Source organism: Callospermophilus lateralis, chromosome 6, assembly GCF_048772815.1.
Source record: "Callospermophilus lateralis isolate mCalLat2 chromosome 6, mCalLat2.hap1, whole genome shotgun sequence".
Taxonomy (NCBI): Eukaryota; Metazoa; Chordata; class Mammalia; order Rodentia; family Sciuridae; genus Callospermophilus; species Callospermophilus lateralis.
The window spans coordinates 15,669,180-15,682,155 of record NC_135310.1 but is presented as its reverse complement, the minus strand read 5'-3'; the positions used below and the strand labels follow the sequence as shown (position 1 = coordinate 15,682,155).

General features: G+C 42.3%; 1 protein-coding gene across 1 annotated transcript in view; it reads left to right on the top strand.

Moving 5' to 3' along the window:
* The first annotated feature begins 5,331 nt into the window (after positions 1 to 5,331).
* The window catches only part of Ccdc170 (coiled-coil domain containing 170), a 73,118-nt gene continuing 65,473 nt past the window's right edge, over positions 5,332 to 12,976 (top strand). Inside the window, exon 1 of the mRNA XM_076859413.2 lies at positions 5,332 to 5,481. Within this exon, the coding sequence (XP_076715528.2) occupies positions 5,332 to 5,481 (150 nt within the window). The remainder of the gene's footprint in view (positions 5,482 to 12,976) is intronic.

Below are 12,976 nucleotides of genomic sequence, written 5' to 3'. Positions count from 1 at the left end.
CACCATAACTCAAGCTTGAATGTCGACTCTCTAGCACAGGTACTGTACTTTCTCCCTAAGGCACAACCCAGCCTGACTTCAGCACCAGACAGCACCTCAGCACTGTGCCTGGGGCCATTTTAATCAGCCAAATCACCAACAAGGGTTGGTAAAGCACTTGTCTTGCATCCTTGAAGCTCCAGATTCGATGGTTAGCACTGCCAATCAAACAGAAATCAAAATCACTCACAACAAAGATGAAAATGAAAAATAAAACCCAAAACAAAAACCAAAAAAACTTCAACAAAGAAAGAAACAAAAATCAAAAACAGAAAAGAGCGCTAACTGCACTGCAAAAGGACTCGTGTTACAGAGTGAGTGTGGGAATGAGAAGGCGGAACATTGCTTTGTTTGACTTCAGTGGAGGATGTGCACATTGGCTTATGGTTCACCCTTTCTAGTGTGCTCTCTCCCCTTACAATAGAAAAATATCAACATAGATTGCTTCATTTATCTCTCCAAATTTTCCCCCAATATTAATATATTTTAAATTTGCAATTCTCCAGCTGAAAGATCACTTCAGTAAGGCCACGAATGATGGTATTATGTATAATATGTCTTTCTGACCAGTTGAGAAAATATTGATTAAAATTGATTGAAATATTAAAATTGAATTTATAGTAATAAAATAAATCACAGGTCTAGAAAATATGTATTTATCATGGATAGTTTTCAGAACTACACATTACCCAGCTAAGATATTTTGAAATGTATTTACATTTTTGATAAGAAGGATTTTGCTTTTTAAATAAACAATCATAATTTACCTTAACAATTTAAAAGAATGATTATAATTTACCTTGAAAAGTGGAAGGTCTTGCCAGGCTGGTGGTGCATGCTGGTAATCCCAGTGGTTCAGGAGGCCAAGGCAGGAGGATTGTGAGTTCAAAGCCAGCCTCAGCAACTCAGTGAGGCTCTGTCCCTAAAATAAAATATGAAAAAATCTGGATACGTGGTTCAGTGGTTCAGCTTCCCTGGGTTTAATCACTGGTAAAAAAAAAAAAAAAAAAAAAAAAAAAAAAAGGTGGAAGATGTTTGAGTTGGTTATTTTCCTTAAGGTAAGTTCTTAGAGGTTCTCTCAACCTAGCCTACAGAGAAGTTATAAGAGGATCACATTTATTTTATGTATAAAATATGCATGGTCATATGTGTGGAAAAAAGAAAGTAGACCTTAAAGATAAATTGAATGAAAAGTTATGATGATCCTTGGAAGTGACATTGGTAAATTGCTTACAACAAGCTCTATATTACAATAGAACCAAGAAGGGACAGGGGAGCTGTTTTAGGATGAATTGATAAAACTGAAATTATTGCTAAAGAATGATTTACTTTAGCAAATTGGTGCTAAAATCATCAAATAGGGATCAGCAAACAAGGGAGACAAGTCGAGGAAAGGAGTGAGAATGGCCATAAAGACCTTTAAATGCTGTCATTTATAATGGCCGTGGATTTCAGTGGTCTATATTCCACCAGGTAACTTGTGTTAGATGAATAGAGAAGTCGTTTGCAGTCTTGTTCAGTTCTGCCTTACTTCATTTGGGCTGCTATTCCAAAGTGCCTTAGACTGGGTCATTGAAAACAACAAGTTTTATTTCTCACAGTTCAGGAAACTAAGAAGTACCTCCTGAAGGTGCCAGCAGACTGGTGTCTGGTGGGGGCCTGTTCTTTACAGAAGGATGGTGTCTTCCTGCTACACCCTCAGGGCAGCTTATTGGAGCCACTAATAAAGACACTGATGTCATTCCTTAGAGTAGAAGCTTCATGACTTAATCACTCATTCCCACAGCTGCTCTACTTAATACTGTCACCTGCAGTATGAGGTTCCAACATGTAAATTTTCAAGGGACACCCACATTCAGATTATAAAAATTGTCTAGGAAAATATTTATTTATTTTTTTGCTGGAACTAGGAATGGAGCCCAGAGGAACTTTACCATGAGCAACATCCCAGCACTATATATATATATATATATATATATATATATATATATATATATATATATATATATATATATATTTTTTTTTTTTTTTTTTTTCCTCCTCTGGTGTTGAGGATATTGACAGCACCTGAGGATACCAAGGCCTCATGCATGGTAGGCAAGTGCTTTACCACTAAGCCACGTCTCCAGCGCCTGAGTAGGAAAATATTTAAATCAAACATACTCTTTTAATCAATCTTTAGACAACTAAATGTCATAGGAGTGGTTCCAGTGACAAGCTTTTAAATTTAAATTGAAAACCCCAAAGTTGTTATCTCAGTACATTTTTTCCTGGGAAACATGTTCGTTTGTAAAACAAACAAGCAGTTACACAAAAGAAGGAAAACAGAGTAATAAATTTATGACACCACAAGCAAGCTCCAAATTTTTCATGCCCCCAGAGCTATTTTTGAAGCACTTTTATCTTTTCTCAAATATTGTATTTATTTTCTATACATCTCTGCATGCCACGTTTATCAGTGTATTTCAGGGGAGGGTTAAACATTGTAGAGAATAAGCTGGGTTTCTGCTTCCGGCTGATGTGCCCAGGACTGCCTGTTCCACACTGCAGGGTATCTGCTTGTTTTCTCCTTTCAGAGTCAGACTAAAGTTGTCCCAAACTGAACTCTCTTCTGCTTTGTCTCCTTGCTGTCTGGTTAGGCCTCACCAAGATCTGCCAGTCTAAATCTTCCTCCTCCTCATACTCCCACCTGGTCTGGCTCCCCCTCTCAGCTGGCCTGGCCAGTCTCCTCCTCAAGCCCCCTCACCAACCCTATCAAGGTCTAGCACTGTCTGTTACCTTCTTTGGGTGCAGCATTCACAACAAAGAATTGCTCTTCCAAAGCTCATCAGCTTAAGAGTCTACATTACCTGAAACAAATTCAGCCGGGTGTCTAGTTAGGAACATCTCTCTTCCATAAAGATGCAGGTAGAGGATGTGTTCAAGGTCACAACTCTGGCAGCTTCCTGTCTCCCTTGTCATTTAAAGATAATCAGAAGTCTGTTCTGGGGTCTTCGGCACCACAGAGTGTTGCTCACGTGTGGAGCTTTGTGGGAAGTCTGGACTGGAGTGTGCTTGGTCATTTCACTTCCCTCCTGAGTGTAAACTGCCCTCATACTTGCAGTGCCCCATCCAGCTCAAGATGCTGTGCTCTGGGAGTCCCCTGCAGTCCCCTCCAAGCTGCAGCCCTCAGAGTCCTGCTTCTCAACTCCCTAAACATCATCAGGCCCCATCATTAGATGCTGCCTTGAAAAGTCACATGGCTCATGCCTTGACATCTCAGAAAGTTCAAAGGCACTGGGGCAAAGCGGGCAAGCACTTTTTCTGCCCCCGTCACCTCAGAAACACCTGCTGCCCTCACACAGAGAAAAGCTGTTTAACAAGGATGTTTAAGACTGTGCCAATTCCTATCTCCTGTTCTCACGAAGAAGAGATGCAAGGTTAACCAAAGTGAATAGAATCAGACTTTGTGACATGGAATTATGGAGCAAAAGGATGTATGCAGTTTATAGAGAAGGACTTTTTCAGGTTGATTCTCTTGAGTTTTCTTTTTTATTTTATTTTATTTTTTTTAGTAGTAGATGGGCACAATATCTTTATTTATTTACTTATTTGTTTTTTTTAAGTGGTGCTGAGGATGGAACCCAGGGTCCCACACCTGCGAGGAAAGTGTTCTACCACTTAGCTACAGCCCCAGCCCTCTCTTGAGTTTTCATGGACTTTGTGTGTCCTCTGGTAGTGTCAGTTTGCTGAAAATTAAACACCTTTGTGGTGATTTTATAGCGAGAAAAAACTGCCACTGGAAAACACACTTTCTAAAAGTCATACATTAATTATAATTATACTATTAACCTTCCTATACTATTAATAGGAGATTCCCCAAAGCTTTTGTTTCATTAGGGACTTCCCTAGTGGACCTTGCACAGGTTACCCTCTATGCTTGAGTTTTTGATCTGGGGTCTCATTGTCACCCCACTATTTGTCATTTATATGTTCTTGAACAGTTTATTTCATTCTTCCTTGAGGGTTGGTTGCCTTATCTTAAAAGTGCATTACATTATTCTAATACCCACTTTGTAATCCTGTTGCATTTAAAGAGCGATTAGAACACCTCATGTTAGGGCACCTGGATTTCAGAATGAGAAGTCCTGCTGTCACTAACCCTCGTGCGACCATCACCTCTACTTTCCTGCAGGGTTGTCACCAGGACAGGCCACATAATTTGCAAAGCCCAGTACAAAATGAAACTCCCAAAGTTTCAAGGAATCCGCACGAGGAATTTCAAGCCTGGAACAGCAGGGCATTAAACGCGGGCCGGTGTGGCACACTGGCTGCACGCCTGTGAAGGGGACCTTGGAGCTCGCAGGCGCATTTGCACACACTGGGTGCTAAATAAATGCTGCGTTCACCATTGTGTAGGTGAGTGCCTACACCTCAGGTGCGCCGGCACCGCAGAAGTGACCACTCGTTCTCCCTTGTCCCTGACATGAGGACAGAGTACCTGGAGCTGCGCCTACAGTGGAGTCCCACCGTGAGCGCGGACTTCCACTCCCGCGGACCCCAGGTCGCTCAGTCGCAGCGGCTCGCGGTGGAGGACAGCCTCAGGAGGCCGGCGCCTCCTGGCGGTGTTTACCGTTGCCCCAGGAGACGCGTCCGCGCCACCCGCCGGCTCAGCGCGCCGCTGCGCTCTGGGCACCCGGAGTCCTGCCATGAGCCGCCGCGGCTCCTCCGGCTCCAGGAGCCTGGACGCGACCAGCCACGCCGCGTCGCCAGCGCCCGAGGTACAGTCCCAGCCGCAGCGGTGCGCGGGGTGGCCCCGGCCGGGGTCCCGGGGTCCCGGGGTCCCGGGGTCCGCGCTCCCCGCGCCGAGCGGCACCCACGCCGCGCGTCCGCAGCCCTCTCCTCCCGAGGGTGGGGAGCATCCAGCAGCTCCGTCCCGCGTGGGCCGTGGGCTAGGGTGGCAGGAGTTTGTGACGGCGTCTGAGTTTCAGGCTGTGCCGCGCAGCTCCCGCGACCCTGCGACTCCTGCGACCGCGCGGCGGCTCCTGCGCCCCCTTCTCCGGGCTTAGCCACTGAGACGCGCTTCCCCGCACTTTCCCTCCAAGTCCGATGGGTAGGAACGCCGGCTCCGAGTTACGTCGCTGACCTTTACGTCGCTGACCATTCCAGAATATTAAAATGCAGTCATCCTCGAAGCCACTTACTCATTTACTACCAGGAGGTCGCTTGGACATTGGGGACTGGAGGTGTCAGGTCCCCCTCCCACTCGCTCAGCCTGGGTTACTGTGCACCTCTGGGCGTGCCTGGCACTGGATGCCCCCGGGTATCCTGTATCTGAAGCAGTTGCCAGAGAAGGGAGGGTCGCGCTGGGTGGGATTGCTGACCGCACTGCGGGCATCCCTGGGGGCTGTGTTGGATTCCGAGCATGGCTCGGGTTCTTCAGTATGCTGCCAGGAGCCTCAGGTAGGGCACCTTTGATTGTTGCCCCACATTTAGATTTCTCCAACTCCTGACATGTCTGTGGAAAAGGAGTAGCGTGTGGTAAAAACCAAACCAATTTTTCTTCTTTCTGGCATTTGCATATTTGACACAATTACCTTTTATCCCAACGTAGGTTTTCTTCATTAATGAACTCAGTCAGCCCATATATAAGTAGGTGGCTATTCAATTAATTGAATAATCTTATTGATTCATCAATAATCTCTATTGATTCAATAGAGAGTTTTCAGGATAATCACTATCGACATAAAGGAAAATTTCCACCAGGCCTGAGATTTTAATGGGCTTGAAAGAGCTGAGTGGCCCTGAGAACTAGAGTAGAAGCAGCAAGCCCAGCATTTATTGTAATCAAATTTTCAGTTTACAAAAGACTTCATCTGAGATAACCTTAAAATTTAGGCAGGCATAGGCAGCCCAGAAATGTCCCATTATATAGAAGAGGAGACAGCTTTCTCAGTTAATAAATGAGGAGAGGTACTGAAGTGTCTTTATTTTGGAAGTTTTCTCTTCCTACCCGCTGCATTGAAACAGGTAAAAATACAAAGCAATAATAGTATACACCTTTTTGAGGAAGTAGATCACCAAGGAACCAAAGCTAGATATAATCCTGGTCACACCTCTTTTTTTTTTTTTTTTTCTTTGTGATATTTTATTTCTTAATAGAGGGTGCACATGCATTTTTATTTTCTACTTTTTACCTTTCTGTACATACAAATTCCTTCACATTTCATATTTTTTTTTAATGAAGAAAAGAGAGTAGGTTATACAGAATATGGTATATTAAAAAATTTCAGTGATCAATGTGTGGGATTTAAGCAATTGAAGCCAGAAGCTGGGAATAAGCACCCAGCAAGTCAAACACTACCCAGAGTGACCCTCAGCAGTGACAGTGATAGAAGAGCAGAGAACGAGGACAGGGATTTCGCCTGTCTGGTCACACCTCTTATCTGTGACATTTTGGTCAAAATCATTACTTAACTTAGGAGGCTGAGGCAGGAGGATCACAAGTCTGAGGCCAGCCTGGACAACAACCTTGTCTCAAAATAAAAAATAAAAAGGACTGGGGATCTAGGTCAGAGGTAGAGCACCCCTGGGTTCAATCCCCAGGACCAAAAACAAAACAAAAACAAACAAACAAAAAACCCCAAAACCAAACAAACAAAAACCACAAAGGGTGTCTCAACTCTAGTGCCCTCATCTGTAATATGGGATCAAAATACTTACCACATAGTGCTGTTTTGGGATTTCACACTCCAGATATGCAGGACACTGCACAGAGTGTCTGACTGAGTAGTGCTTATTAATATCAGCTGTTGTGATTCTTTATAACTTCAAGAACTTGCCTTGGTGTCACAGTACTGCCACCACCAACACCTCCGCTGATCCTCACCAACTGCCCCAGCCATCCATTTACTGAGGGTCTGTGACAGGCACGGAGGACGAAAGTGGGTTTGACACAGTGCTGGCTTTCAGTGAGTCCAGGGTTTACGAGTGGGAGAAACAGACACATGAAAAGATCATGGGTTCGTGGTTTCACTCATGAACCCGATTTCATGCTCAACTTTTCTCCAGATGGATTTACCTGTAACCAAATCACCCACAGAGCCTCACCAGGCTAGAATATGTCATGAGCCCCGATGGCGAATATTGTGGGGATTGATTGACGTGAAACAGCTTAGGCGTGGAGGAAAAGAGACTTGCTTTAGGGAAATTCCTAAGCAACTTTCAGCAGGAAGTAGTTGTGCACTAGGAATCAGCTACTAATCGAAAAATCCGACTGGGTTATGAAGTAGTACCATCATCCAGCAAAAAGCTATCACAGTAGTTCAGTGAAAGTGCTTGGATAGGGTGTCGGGGACACAAGACAAAGGCGATTTAGCTATGTTGGTGAGTGTGTTTTCACATACCCAGAGGGCCCAAATCAAAGTGATGTCTTCGATATAAATTATCATTTGGAAATTGAGCAAACCTCTTTACTCTCTGTAAAGCAGGGGTGAGTGGAATGCCTTTCTGAGAAACAAATGCAAATAGCAACACCAGCTCTCAACAGTTTCGGTTCCTCAGAGCCAAGGGCTTAGAGCTGATCATGTGTAGTTAAAAGGAGTGAAGTCTGTTTTCCTTTCTCCTCCCACCACTTCACGGTTACATGTGTAAAATGCACATAAAATTTATCACCTTAAATCACACATTCAGTAGCATTGAGTGTATTCTCGTTGCTGAGAAACCATTGCCACCACCCATCTCCAGATCTTTGTTTACGTTGCAAAACTAAAACTCTGTACTCATTAAACAGTAACTTTCCATTCCCCCTCCCACAGCCTCTAACAAAAGCCATTCTCCTCTGTCTCTATCACTTTGACCATTCTAGGTACCTCACCTAAATGGAACCATATATATTTGTATTTGTCCTTTTATGACTAGCATATTTTACAAAGCATATTATCCTCGAAATTCATCCATATTGTAGCCTGTGTTAGAATTCCTTTTTTAGGGCTGAATAATATTCCACTGTATGCATATCTTATGCTTTCCTTACCCATTCATCTGTCCATGAACACTTGGATTGTTCTACTTTGTGGCTGTTGTTAATAGTGCTGTATGAATAAGCATCTACAAATATCTCATGGAGTCTCTGCTTTCAATTCTTCTGCGTACATACCCAGAACTGGAGTTGCTGTATCACGGAGTCATTTTATTATTATTTTTTTGAGGACTTCCACCCTGTTGTTTTTCCTAGTGGCTCTAGTAGTTTGCATTTCTTCCAGCAATTTACAGAGGTTCCAATTTCTCCACATCCTTGACCCTACTTATAATTTCCTCTCTGTGTTTTAAATCATAGTCATTCTAATGGATATGAGGGGGTCTCCATGATTACTTCTTCTTCTTCTTCTTTTTTTTTTTTAAAGAGAGAGTGAGAGAGGAGAGAGAGAGAGAGAGAATTTCTTGACATTTATTTTTTAGTTATCGGCGGACACAACATCTTTGTTTGTATGTGGTGCTGAGAATCGAACCCGGGCCTCACGCATGCCAGGCAAGCGCGCCACCACTTAAGCCACATCCCCAGCCCCCATGATTACTTCTTAAACAACCATTTCCTCCCTCCTTTCCTCCTCTCATTTACTCTGTTCTATTGTTTTCTTCCCCTCCTTTTTATAAATCAAAATCAAATTCAATATCTTATTCAGATTATATTGTCATATGAATATAAGTAAGAAACCCCTTTTCTAGGTGTATAGAAAAAATGTAAATATTCCAAAAAAAAAAAAAAGACAATAAAGGAGAGAAAAGGAAATAGAACAGGGGGAAGAAAAAGAAAACACAAAATGATAGTGGAAAGCAGTGCATGTGTGTCAGCAATTACAATAAATACATAAGGACCAAATACTCAGCTGACAAAAATAGATCACATTAAAAAAATGTCTTATTTTGCAGTGTTGGGAGTCAAACCAGGGCCTTGTGCATACAAACTACGGGGGCTGCGGCTGAGCTACACCCCCAGCCCTGGATCACATTTAAAAATCCAAGTGTATGATGTTAATGGAAGACACACGTGTTAGCTCTTCACTGAGGTCACTGTGGGCTGGTTCCACTGCTCTGGGCCTGAGATGAGGCAGAACTTCTGGCAGAAGGTCCTGGCAGAGGAGAGCTGTCAGCTCTTTACAGCCAGGAAGTAGACAGAGAAAGGGTCAGGGGACAAGATATAGTCCCCAAGGGCACGCCCCCAAGGTCATACTCTGTGTCCCACCTCCTGCGGTTTCATGGCCTCCCAGTTGTCCCTTCAGCTGTGACTCCACCAAGGGGTGAATCCGTTGATGTCAGAGCCCTCAGGATCCAATACATCCCCAAGCCCCACCTCTACCCACTGCCATACCACCGGGGGCCAAACTTCCAACCCACGACTGTGAGGACATTCCAGATCCAAGCCATAATAGTACCAAAGCCAAAGAATATGGAAAGGTTGAAAGCAGAAGTACATAAAAGGACACACCAGGCAAATAACAGCCAGAACAAAACTGATTAGCATATTAATATTATGCAAAATCTCACAGGAAAAAGTGGGTTACTAGAGGTCAACAAGAGTCATCACAGATGATAAAATGTCCCATTCATCAGGAAGTTGTAACAGTTCTTTTTTTTTAATTTTTTTTTTTAGCTTTAGGTGGACACAATATCTTTATTTTATTTTTATGTGGTGCTGAGGATCGAACCCAGTGCCTCACACGTGCTAGGGGAGCACTTGAGCCACATCCCCAGCCCCAGGAAGTTGTAACAATTCTAAATGTAGATGCACTTAATTACATCGCCTCAAGACATAAAAGCAAAAATTGACAGGAGCAAAAATCTGTAAGGAGAAATAGGCAAATTCATGACTAGAAGATTTTAAATATACCTCTGTTAGTATTAATTGGCAAGGGATCTGTTAAAAGATTTTGCTAAAGTGCAAACTTGGTTATTGTAAGAATAAAATACATAAAGCATTTGGGACATGACTATAGAGATTAACCAGGACTCTTTCTCTCTCTTGACCCAGGGGCATAAATATTTTTAGATTATGTAATAATTAATTGGATAAAAGCCTAGAAAGTTTGTTTTAATGGTGGAGGTTGAATTAGATGTTTTCTCCATGTGTTAAATATAGAGAGTTATTGCAAACAAATGATAACTCTCAAATCATGTGAAAACTTTAGACAAACCTACCTTAAAAGACATTCTACAGAATACTGGGTAGTGTTCTTCAAAAGTATCAAGATCATGATCAGGGAAACGCAAAAACTAAATACACAGGCAGCTCAGGTTGGCTCCTGATCAAGAAGGACCTCAGTGAAAAAAGTGATGGAATTGGACTGAAGTCTGTAGTTTAGCTCACAGTATCGTAGCAACGTTAATTTCCTACTTTTAATAAATATACCTCGGTTGTGCAAGTTGTTAACGCTAGGGGAAGCTGGGTGATGGGTGTACGGAACCACAGGGTTGTTATCTGCAGCTTCTTTGTGATTCTAAATTATTTCAGAATAAAATGTTTTAAAAAATAACCAATGAGTGGTTCATTTATTTACACATTTTGACTTTGTTACATTTATTATAATATTTATTTTCTCTTCCCTATTCTTTGACTGCCTGGCCTTTGAATGCAGACAGAGATAAAATCCTTCAAAAAGAACAGGTAGGGGAGAACTTTTTGAACCTCAAACAGAAAGTGAGGTGTTTTTTTGCATATGTTTGAAGAGATTGTGTGTGTTTACTTAATGTTGGCAAATAGAATGTGCAGTGTATTTCAGACAATACTGAATACTCTTTGGTTTGTGCTTAAATTAAGTTGACTCATTATAAAGATTTACTTTTTTCCATGTTCAAGGACAACTTAATTTTTTTTTTTAAGTGAAAAAGGGAGTAACATTTGCTACACCAGGAATTATTTATGCTGTGTTCTTTTACTCAAGGTTTCTTTCTTTCTTTGTTTCCCTTCCAATTTTTTTCTCTTTGAAATTGGTGCTTTGATCTAAGGGCAGAGAAGTTCAAAGGCTCTGCTGAAGTGGACAGAGCACCTCATTCTTTCTCCTACTGATAGGGGCACAGCTATTGATTATAGCTTCTGTGTCTATATGAGAAGAGATTGCTTGGGTAAATAAATATTGCTTGTAAACATCTGAATTGTCTCTTTAGTTCAGTAGGGAGTGTGTGTGTCAGTCTCATAAAAATAAATATCTGAATTATATTTCTCTGTGTTTGAAATGACTTCCTTTTCATGGATTAAATTTACCCTTAGACTTTTCCTCTGAAAGGAATCTTCCCTATGAGCTTTATCAAGAAAATGTATGTTTTGGCACATTACAGTCAACTTAGTCTACTAACCTCAATGTCGATGCCAAGGGAAATAATTTTATGACAGTTCCCTAAATCTTGTCTACTTTGGGGCAAAAGAAATGGATAGTTAGCGTTCAAAAAGGAAATCTTGATGTTGAAATCTTGTCGATGTTTGCAGTAAGCAAAAGTGAGAACTTAGGAGGAAATGAGACCCACAAATAATGTGCCTACTTAGTCAGAGGTTGCCTTGGTCACTCCTTTGTAAACATGCATGGGGTCTCAGGCACTTCATTAGGCACTGAAGACACAGAAGTTCCTTCCTTCAGCAACTACAAAATCTGGGCTGACTTAAAAGCAGGCAATGTGTTGGGTATGGGCCCACTTTCAAAAAAATTATATCCTAGTAAGGGAAAAAAATAAAAAATTAACCAGGCAGATAAGGTCATTTCAAGGAGCGGTCAATGCTTTGAAAGGAAGGAAAGCAACATTGCAAGGTAGAGATACAATGGGGTGAGGGGCAGGGTCCAGTTTGAGTCGGGTCAGCTCTCCAAGGAGAGAGAGGGCACGCTGGGGCAGAGTCCTGAAAGGTCTGTAAGGCAGCATTCCTAGAAAAAGCCAGGACAACAATTCGGTGGGAATGAATTGATGCATTTGAAGAGTGACTTGCCGAATGCTTCTCACTGTGGGCATGTCCAGCATTTCTTCATGATTAGACTTGTGCTAATTGTTTTTGGCTATTCCATGGGAGGGTCTGTATTCTTTTCCATGCATCCCATAAAGAGCCACGTGCCAATTTATCACACCACTGAGATGTTACGAAAGACAAGGAAAGGCTGACATTTGACAACCACATGCAATGCATTTATTGTTATTCTGAGGAACATTATTGGGTCAATTGGTGAATAATATGGCATCACTGCTAAATTTTTTGAACTTGTCAATGATCTGAAAAGGAATGTCATTATTTGTAGATGCATACTGAAGTATTTAGGGTTAAAGGGCCCTGGTGTCTGTAGATGGCTCACATGTAATTCAACAATCATAACTGTGATATACACATACATAAATGATTTAACAAAATGCAGCAAAATGTTCTTTTTGGTGATTTAAGTGAATAATATTCTTGAATTCATGGGATTATTTCTGCAACTCTTCTACACATTGATGCAAAAATATATTCAACGGACGTGCCAGGCCACAAATTTGTTGAGCTTACAGTTAAGTAAATAATAACTGCTAATAAATAAAAGTTTACAAAAGGTCCAAGGCCAGTGTGGCTGGAGTGTGAAGTCAGGCAAGGCTCTGGAGGGAAACCACAGGGTTGGGAAGGGAGCCTGGCCGAGGGTGCTGGAGCAATGGCAGTGGGTCTTGAGCTTGAGGTGCTGGCAGGACATGATGTTGCAGTGGGTCTCTGGCTGGAGATGGAACTGGGAGCCATCACATCCTGGAAGTGGTTGAAATCGCAGGAGGGTATGAAGTAGGCTGGGGAGGGTGTCCTGAGAGATGAGTGAGGAGTGTGAAGTCAGAATCCAGCAAAGGTCAAGTTGAATATAAGCCCAGTGGCTCTGGAGGCTGAGGCAGGAGGATCATGAGTTCAAAGCCAGCCTCAGCAACTTAGTGAGGCCCTAAGCAACTCAGCGAATCCCTGTCTCTA